Source organism: Chenopodium album, chromosome 1 (assembly GCF_948465745.1).
Source record: "Chenopodium album chromosome 1, dcCheAlbu1.1, whole genome shotgun sequence".
Taxonomy (NCBI): Eukaryota; Viridiplantae; Streptophyta; class Magnoliopsida; order Caryophyllales; family Amaranthaceae; genus Chenopodium; species Chenopodium album.
The window spans coordinates 90,768,769-90,779,478 of NC_137834.1; the positions used below are offsets into that span (position 1 = coordinate 90,768,769).

A 10,710-nucleotide genomic window follows, 5' to 3' on the forward strand; every position below is an offset into this window, starting at 1 on the left:
TGAATCAATGAAATCGGTGTAAGTTGTAAATCGGTAAATTTGTCGTTTAAAGACAAATTGGATGGTTCTACCCACCCAATTGGACTATCGGAGGGTATTATGAACCATGGTAAACATTTTTGCAATTTTTTTTTTCCGGGCGAAAAAATTCAAAAAAAAATACTCCAAAATTGAAGACTAATATCCACGCTTTTTGAGAAATTTTTGAGGTTTCGAGCCCCGGTGTCGAAAAGTATTGAAATGTTATGGGATACATCTCGGGGTCATATAATGTTGTTTGGAACCTTACATGATCATTTTTTGTAGTCATCAATGTTCGTGGTAGGCTTGAGTTATTGAAATTGGTGCAAGTTGTAAACCGGTAAATTGGTCGTTTAAAGGCAAATTGGATGGTTCCACCCACTCAATGGGACACCCGGACGGTATTAGGGACCATGGTAAAAATTTCGGCAATTTTTATTTTCGGGCGAAAAAAGCTAAAAAAATTCCAAAATTGAAGACTAATATCCACGCATTTCCCGAAATTTTGAAGGTTTCGGGACTCGGTTTCGTAATGTCTTGAAATTCTAGGGAATACATATTGGTGGCATATAATGCTGTGTGGAACCATACATGATTATTATATGTTGTCATAAATGTTCGTGGTAGGTTTGAATCAATGAAATCGGTGCAAGTTGTAAATCGGTAAATTTGTCGTTTAAAGACAAATTGGATGGTTCTACCCACCCAATTGGACTATCTGAGGGTATTAGGAACCATGGTAAAAATTTCGGCAAATTTTTTTTCCTAGGCCAAAAAAGTTAAAAAAAACACCAAAATTAAAGACTATTATCCACGCTTTTTGAGAAATTTTGGAGGTTTCGGGGCCTTGTGTCGAAATGTCTTGAAATTTTAGGGGATTCATCTTGGGGTTATGTTTTGCTGTTTGGAACCTTATATGATCATTATTTGTAGTCATCAATGTTCGCGGTAGGCTTGAGTTAATGAAATCGATACAAGTTGTAAACCGGTAAATTGGTCGTTTAAAGGCAAATTGGATGGTTCCACCCACTCAATGGGACACCCGAACGGTATTAGGGACCATGGTAAACATTTCGGCAATTTTAATTTTCGGGCGAAAAAAAGTCAAAAAATTCAAAATTGAAGACTAATATCCACGTTTTTTGAGAAATTTTGGAGGTTTCGAGTAGAGCTGTCAATTCAAGTGAACGGGTCGGGTTAGGGTCGTTAAGTGTGGGTCGGGTCAACTCGGGTTGGGTCAATTCAGATTATTTCCATAACCTATGCGGGTCGGGTTTGGGTGGGTCATGCTTAAGTCGGGTCACGTCGGGTAATACTTCTTATCGGGTTTAGGTCATGTTAATAACAGGTCGGCGTACATTTGGGTCGGGTGTACAATAGGTCGAGTTAAATTCGGGTATTCACTCGTTAGGGTAATTCTCGGGTTGGAGTCGGGTTTGGTTCAAGTCAATAATTTGCGGGTTAGAATCAGGTCGGGTCATTCTCGGGTTTGGTTCAAGTCAATAATATGCGGGTTATAATCAGGTTGGGTCTTTTTAAGTCGGGCCATTCTCGGGTTCTAGTCGGGTCCAGTTCATGTCAATAATTTGCGGGGTATAATCAGGTTGGGTCATTTCCAAGTCGGGTCATTCTCGGAGTCAAGTCGGGTTATGTCCAAGTCAATAATTTGCAGGTTAATTACAATCAGGTCAGGTTATTTCCAAGTCAAGTCATATTCTGGTTCAACTAATTATAAATTGATAATTATCATTTTTATCAAGCTATTTATATCCTTTGACTATAATATATATGGCAATATATTAGGGAACTATAGTTTATAATTTAGGAAGATTATTATCTCCTTCGACCATATAACAAATATGACTTGATCTCCCTAGACAAAATGATTTGATCAACAATTATAAGGTGGTCTAAATTACATTTAAGGTGATTTGAAATCGGGTCAGGAACAATTTGGGTTGAATTTAGGTCGAGTCAATATCAAGCCATATTGATTTCGAGTCGGGTTAGTAACAAATCGGGTTGAATTTTTGGGTCGGGTTAGTAATAGGTCTGGTAAAATTCGGGTCAGGTCAATAACAAGTCAGGTTGATTTCGGGTCGGGTTTGTAATAGGTTGGGTTAAATTCAGGTCGGGTTAGGAATGGATCGGGTTGAATTCAAGTCAGGTTTGTAACAAGTCGGGTTAAATTCGAGTTTTGACGGGTTAAAACGGGTTTGGGTCAATTTCGGTTCAAGTCAGGTTCGGTTCAGGTCAATAATTTACGGGTTACATTCGAGTCAGGTCATCTCCAGATCAGTTCATGTTCGGGTTCAGGTCTCACATACTAGGGTCAACTCGGGTCTAGGGTTGGTTTCAGGTCGCGTCAGGTCGGGTTTGGTACACCCTTTTTTCAGGTTCAGATGGATCGGTTAATAATCGGATTTGAGTCGCTATTTCGGGTCGGATCAACTTTTGATAGCTCTAGTGGCACCATTTTACTTGGATTGAGAGCATTGATTACATATTATTTATTGCAAGATTTGCACCACCACGAAGTATATTTTGAGCAACACACTTCATACGAAGTACTATACGAATATTGACTACCCTATAAAGTTTAAGAACACCACTGAGATTAAGGGTCATGATTTTTTTTGTTTTGTTTCCAAGGCTATAGTTACTAATGTCCAACTCTAATCTATAATTATTCAGTAAATAGTATTTGATAAACTCATCATCAATCAATATCAATAACCTATACTAAAGGCGAATCTTAAATGACATACGTTATTATGTGGTTAAAAAAATTCCCGCCTATTTTTCTTTCCAAATTTCTATTTTTTATTATAATATTGTTACTAAATCTTATTGTATCTTAGATTATTATTTTTATGGAAGATTCTAATAATACCTTTTTTATTTAATAAATAAATCAAGATATGTACATGGTATTTCATTAGCTATTAAAACAAATCTACCTTTTTTTATATTAAAACAAATCTAAATTTGGAAAAAATAAAATTCAAAAGAAAGGAAAATGTATAAACTAATATCACTTTAATAAGTAAAATTTTTATACAAACAAATTCTTATAAAGTAAATGTCAATATAAATTAAAAAATGCGAGACATACTTATGTGTCAATTGGATTCATTAAAGTTTAATCATAATAGTCATTGAATTAAGTAAAAAAATAAATTTGTATTACCCGTGCATGCACGGGATCTAAACTAGTTACTCATATATATTGAGATTTTTAGTCAGATGTCTTGAAAACTATGAAACGCAACGTTTCTTTTTTTGGATAAACTTGTAAAAAGCTTGAAAAATTACCATTATTCAAACAAGTGACGGAAAACTTTAGCTATATCTAGCAGTATTAGAATTATATGCAAAGTATCTGACAAACCTATTCTTATACTCCGTATTCTTGAGCAAACAAAAGATAGATTGCTATGGAAACGTTGGCAAAAGGTCTAATACACTTTATCATCCAAATAATTAGGGCAAACAAAAATTGTGGAAGAATTTCCCACCATCGATATACACTGCTATTTTCTTTTCACTCGACAGAGGGTCTTCGATATTCCAACGTCAACCTGTACAAGCCCAGTAAAAGCCAACCACCTAAGCAGTATACATTTCCACAACCTAACCAATGACACCCTAATCCCAATGGTAGAAGACAAGTAGTAGAAACAAAGGAATGAAAGGATTTGAAAAAATATCAAAAATTTGTAAACAAAAATGTTCTATTAGATGGGTAATTGTGCCTAGCTAGTGTTACTTTGACCAAGGGACTCGTAAAACAAAATGTACCCATGGTCTGTGTTACTAGAGTACTCCTGTGCTGACCCAAAGAATGTCTGGACAGCAGACTCATCAATCATTTCCACATTCTCATCGTCGAAGAATAACCAGTGATTATGACTTTTGACGAGGCTAACATAGTGTCCATGATTAGGGCCACTACCCACATGGACAATAACAGCAAACAAGGAGTACTCTCTATCTGAATCTTCCACAGTATCACTCAGTTTAAGCTCAAGAGGAAATACCACACGGTAGGATAGTTTCTTGTAGCGACTCAACTGTTCAATGAACTTGAACCTCTTCAAATGGATAACTAGGATGTGGGGTGGCCTTTTAATCTTCATCCTCTTTTGCGCTTCCTGCAAACTGCCCCATCATTTACCACGGATTAGCTTCTAATAAAACTAAAAAGAAGCTCAAAGGCACCATTTAATACACAAAATTTCTTCATTACACAGGTCATAGAACACCATTTTAATGCACATCAAACTTCAAAGAGGAATAAAATGTGAACCTATTTTTAAATATAAATTTCACGATTAAATGATAGTTATTTCACGGAATACCTCTAACACTTCTACTTTGAGGGTGCTTCCTAAGATTCTTAATGTCGGAAGCTCCACTATTTATTTTTTTTATTGATTCAATCTAATTTCCTTTAGCAACAATGTCTTCAATAATTCCATCATAAATTCTAGTTTGATATTCAGCACCAACAAAAAAACCCCTCCCTCCCTAACAAAAGAACAGCACTTAACCTCTAGCAATCATAATTGATAATTGTCTTCATTCAATCCTTTGTATTCTACTGAGAAGGTAAGAAAATGGAAGGGGGAACTATTCCAAAAGGCAAAAGCTACACTGAAGGAAAATCAAACTAAATCATAAGAATTTGAGCCAGACATTCTTTTTTATTTTTATTTTTTATTTTTTATTATTTTTTATGACAATAGCGAATTAGCAAACCATTAAAACTACACATAATTAGAGAGGGTAAACCGACATCTCCTTGCTATGTCGTTAGCCCTTTGCACTTGATCTCTCTGAACCTTTAAAATTGTGCATCTTTGGAACAAAGCACCCACTTCCCTTATTTCCTTTATCATCCAACTGATCGAAACATCCTTTCCTAGGCTGTCTTGTAGGTTGTTAAGGAGAGAAATAGAATCAGAGAGGATAAGGATCCGCTGCTTACCTTTAGCTCGAGCCCATTCCATTGCTTCCAGGCAAGCCCAAGCCTCACATTGGAGACAGACAAATTGGTGAATGAGAAAAGAGGGAAAAAATGAAAGAAGAAAAAGAAGTCTCAATATCTTTAGAAGCTCTGTTACTGGGCGAGTTGGAACAGATCTAGGCAAAAGAAGGTCATGTTTTATTGGGCCAAAGTAGATCAGTGGTTGATAATGGGTGGGCCAATAAACGAGCAATGACAAAAATGGACAGAGACAAAGTATAAGTAAATATGAAACTTTACATGTAATATTTTTTTTAAGTTATCTATTTCCCTCTTTATTAAATTGAGCTGACATTTTGGCCATGTTATATATATATATATATATATACACACACACACCAAATCTTATACTCATTGGGCTACCCTATCTAATAACCAGGTCCAATTGCAATCAGAGAATATTCCCATCACTGGAGCAATAATTCAGACATTGCTCAAGAGAAGAAAAGATTTTAGCCTCTTAGGGTGGTTTATAGTCGCATAGTCAAAAGGGGTCTCAGCCACAGGCACAAGGATGGAATAGACCTTTCCAAAAACAGATGCATATCTGAAATTATGTTATCATATCCTTTAACAGTTTTTCAAATACAAGATCTGAAAGTCAATTCAGTCACTTAATTAAAAAAATCAAAGGCAAACATATTTCAAATTAAATCCAACTAAGACTTGAAAGTGGCACTCGGGAAAAAAAAAATAATAAATTTTAAAAAAAAAAAAAAAAACACCAACAAGACGACAAATAATTACCTGCAACATTTGTCACAAAAAAATTTGTCCTCGGCATTCAAAGTTTCGGTCGAACTAAAATTTTTTAGACAGCTTGTAATTGAACTATTCTGCTCAATATCAAGGCTCAGGTCAAAAAAGGTTTCATCCCTTGCTGTGACAGTCTCACATCGTAAGCATCTTGTCTCATTCGTAAGAATTCCCTGATTCAATAAGTCAGAGACGATTTTTCAGGTATATATCAAAGCTACCTGTAGGAAAAGAGGATGTATAGCAACGAAAGAAGGAAAGAAAGCAGAAAAAAACAGAGTTAGGAAAGCCATATGAATTAACTTAGAAATAATATAATGCCTTTAGTTGAATGTAGTTGGTGTAATTTGCAAGTAATCTTGCAGAGATGTCTCCTCAATCTCTTTGGATATACTTTCTTATTTAATCATAAAACTTCTATTAAAAAAAAATTTAAAAAAAAATAATTAAAAAAAAAAATTTAAAAAAAAAAAAAAAAAAAAAAAACCCTAAAACCTTACTCAAAGCATGATGTAATATAGTAATGTGCACTATCTATCATTCTATCAATGTACTAAAATGTACCTGAAAATTTTTGTGTACCCAGGTAACTAAAGGTTCTCTCTGAGAGGCAGAAGCCTGAGCATTTTTTGGTCCATTTGCAACTTTTTCAGATGATAAAGTTGCTTGGTCAATTTTTGTAGCCTGAGCTTCTTTCCCAGCTTCTATCACAGGTTCTTTCTCAGCTTCTGTCTGAGCTTCTTTCTCCAGTATGTCAACGAGTTCATTTAGCAAAAAGTTCAAGAATTCATGGGCATCCTATGCAGATAAACAAATATCAAATGAGGGAAATTCTTTTTCATATATTACTATAGCAACAAATGAGTGGAAAGTTTTTCTAGAGACACTGAAGCAAGAAAAGATCTCAATGACAACTGATTGTACATAGAAATGTGTCTGATTATATTAAACAGTAGATAGATTCCAAACACACTCCTAGACCAAGCATTCAGCTAATTAATTGTATCTCACTCCCAATACCATCTTTCAGCTAGCTCATTCAACAATCAGCATGTAATACGAGACAAATAATGATTCTGGAGCATGAAGTAATTACAGCACATATGAAAGGGGGAAAAAAAGGGGGGGGGGGGTACCTGATGCATGTAGCTGCGATAAAGCTCATTCCGCCTTTTCAACCTCTGGACAAAGCGCTTTGGAGCTATGACCCCTGTTTTCTTCTTTTGCGAACTTATCTATAATACAAAGAATTGCTGTTAGTGGTTCTCAAAAGCTAAAATGAAAATCAAATACATGTACATAGCTAGCAATGGGAGGTGTTTTTTGTGTGAGAAACATGAAAGCTAGCAACTTCGACTCCTATAGAAAGACACCATCCGTATGCCAGAGAATTATAATGGGCAAATTCATTAAACAGGCCAGCTTGCTTTCCAGAGAGTAAAATTAATTCTTGTATATTGTCACAACTGCCCATGGTTTGGTAAATGTTGTTGTTATACAGAAAGCAAGGGTAAGATAATAATTTGAGGAGAGCTTCATCAAAAAGTTGTGATATTAGTAGTAATGGAAAAAAGAAGAATAATAATGGAAGCATATAGAAAAGGAATTGTCATTCACTCATTTGTGAGCATTCAAAAGACTTAACTCCATTTTAGCTACAGGAAACAATCTTGAAACAAACAGAGAACATAAAACAGAAGTGTACTACAACAAAAGAAATGATGTTGTTCATAGAAAGCATCCCATCCCCAGACAAAAAAGGAAGCAAAAGAGACATCTATAGTGTTTACCTGAGAAAAGAGGTCGGCCAAGCATGTCAGGCAATTTTCCTCTGCATCAACAGTTTTGCTGCTATTTGCGTAGTATTCTAACAACTGTTCTCGAAATGGAACACAAAAATAAAGTGCCTGCAGATGCCGGATAAAAAAACATAAATAAGCTGGCAATCATTCTAAAGCATCCCGAACCAGAGCTCAAACTAATATAGTACTTAAATCCCAAGCTAAGATCTGAAATTGTCCAATCATTAGCCTTTAACTCAATCAACTTAATAAAAAATGAGACTATTTCGTACGGGGTGTGTTGATTCAGTCGAAACCACCAACACCAACAAAATTTGTGCCATGGCAATTTGAGTTCTAAACAGTAGACCTTGGCATAAAGTACTAAGTAAACTAGCATAAACATATTTTCCATTATCCAAGAAAACAAGAGCTGAAAGACCAAGAAGATACTCCCTCCATCCCCTAATACAAAGCCTCTTTTGGTTTTTGCGCGGGAATTAAGAAATTTGTAAATTCTTTAAAACTAATGGTTAAAAGTACATAAGTGGGGTTAGAGGCTTAGAGCGAGATAGAGAGAAAGAAAAAGTAGTTGGGAATAATTGAAGAGCTAGAGAGAGAAAGTGTTGGAAATTGATGTTAAAAGTACCAAAAAAAAAAGTAAAGGAAAAAATATGACAACTCATCAACAAGAGGGTAATAATGTCAAAAAATACATCCTTTAATTAGAAAGAGGCATTGTATTTTGGTTTACCCAAAAATAAGGCTTTGTATTAGGGGACGAAGGGAGTATTTAAAAAAGGTGATTCTGACAACATCACACAAAGTGCTGGAATAATGAACTTAACAGTCTTCACTATTCAGACAGGTACTTTCCTCATTAAGTATACAGATTCATTGATACTGTCCCCTGAAAAAAAAAAGGGCATATTTCATAGAAAGGACCCCTCAACAGAACAATAAAACAATACAGAACACGGTATTGATTTCACCAAAATTCTATCAGGGTAACAAGACTGTTAATATGTATAAGTACACTCTAGCGTTTGTTTAACTAGCAAAGCGGAACAGAAAGGAAAGGAGGAGGAATGGAAGGGGAGGGAGAAGGTAAGGTTACATTTTCCCTTCAAATCTTTCCAACATTCAAACATTGGAAGGATTTGGTTTTTTAAAGAGGGAAGGAAAATGAATCTTTCCACTACCCTTCCCTTCCCTCCTAACAAAAGGTATCCAAAGAAGGGAGGATGAATCCCTTCTTTTCTCTTCTCTTCCTTACCCTCCAATTCTCTCAATCCAAACAATGTGTTAGAGATATAACTGATAAGTGAGACAACTGATCATGGATAAGCTGATCTGCTCGTCTTTGTCATAAATGCAGCATATCATTGACATGTGAAACATGTGTGATCTTAGATGTTTTGGCTTAGGCGTTGATGGCTACATATTAAATTCAGTTTCGTTCCCAGCATTATAATATCAAACTGATATAAAATTACAAGCTTCAAATGTATGTAATATGTACATCATCTTAAGATTTTCACTCGTAATTTTCCTACTTTTATGTGCTTTTTGTTTTGGACATGTATGATGTCATATTGTAATACAACACAACCTATCTATAACACCTAAGTGTTTTATATCCGCCTAAGAGAACTCACTTACATGTGGAATTCTACTCCCTTTACCATATTCGCTACTAATAACAAGTAAAATTTAACTAAGTACCAAAGTCATTTAAATTTGTTTGAAATTAGTAGTAATGTGAGTATGTGACAACCACATTTGGACGGAAATGGAACTGTGGAAGTTTTTTTTTATTTCATAATAATTTTGACCAAATCACAATGAATCTGAGGAATTCAAATTGGCTGCTTACACAGGAGGTAACATCCCATGTATTCAAAAACACTCATTAGCCCTAATCCACAATTAAGAAACAATAAAAGTCAATGAACCTAAATGTTGCACAGATCTTATCTTAGCATTAAAAATCCAATACAACCCAGCATTCTACCATCCCCTCTGTTCCCTACCCTAAATCTTCGCTCATGTGCTTCTCAAACATCCTTCTTAATACAGCGAATTCGATATTACAATCCTTTACAGCCTAAATTGAATCAACCTAATAACCAACCATCCTCAAACAAAATCCAATATAAAAAGATTCAAATCTTCTATAATCCCACAAAAATTGAGATAAAATACAAGATACCCACATCCAAAATTCACAAACCCATATCATAAAAACAGGAAATTTACATAATTTCAAATCAAGAAATTGAATTCAATAGATTTAAAAAACAGAAGAAATCCCAAACCTGTAAAACACTGTTACAATAACAAGTGTTGCCAAAATTCTCGAGGCCGAAATAACGTTCACCCTCAGGAAATTGTTCACCAAGAGCTTTCTCAAGCTTCGAACCCGCAGCACCCATCACATCACCTCTTCATTCAACAACAAACCCTTCTTTCTCTCTCCTCAATTCAGTGCCCTGTTTGCCTTTTCTGGGATTTTCCAGATGCCGGGAATTGGTTCAATTTTTGGAGGGGAATATGAAATTTTCTTCGAAACCCAAATCAAAAAACTGAATTTTTTTTTTTGTTTCAGAAAAAACCAAGGATTGGTTGTTAGGTTTTTTTAGACGGAGAAGAATTCTTTAGAACTTTGATTTGGGCAAATGACGATGAATATACAATGAAGTTTGCAGATCTCATCCCGTTATTTTTTTTTTTTTTTTTTTTTTTTTTTTTTTTTTTTTTTTTTGGGATTCAGTTAAGAGTCTTCCGAATACTCCGAATTATTACGAGTATTAAAAAGAAGTCTATATATTCCTATGGCCTATGGTTGTGCACTCAAGTAGTGAAAACTGAAACCATTGGTACCACGGCACCACCTCTCTTTCTCTTTAAATATTTTCCTAATTTAATATATTTAATTTTTTGAATGGTCCTCTAGAAACAATTATTTTTGGAGAAACTCTAGAAATAGAGTTGGTAATAAAGAATTAGTTTATTTGTCTTCAAATAACAAAATAAATAAATAAAATTTTGATTTATTTTATTTTCAATCCCTATAGTTTCTAATTTAATTACATGAGAGTCTCATTTTATATTAGGTTTCGA

General features: G+C 34.8%; 1 protein-coding gene across 1 annotated transcript; it reads right to left on the reverse strand.

Moving 5' to 3' along the window:
* Positions 1-3,430: 3,430 nt before the first annotated feature.
* LOC145563060 (ubiquitin carboxyl-terminal hydrolase 4-like) lies at positions 3,431-10,468 on the reverse strand. The gene is made up of 6 exons (XM_081623473.1): positions 9,906-10,468; positions 7,597-7,713; positions 6,943-7,041; positions 6,371-6,604; positions 5,798-5,979; positions 3,431-4,182 (listed from the first exon to the last, which is right to left on the reverse strand). The coding sequence occupies exons 1-6, from the start codon at positions 10,020-10,022 to the stop codon at positions 3,777-3,779; spliced, it is 1,155 nt and encodes a 384-aa protein (XP_081479599.1). The 5' UTR covers positions 10,023-10,468; the 3' UTR covers positions 3,431-3,776.
* Between the last annotated feature and the right edge of the window lie 242 nt (positions 10,469-10,710).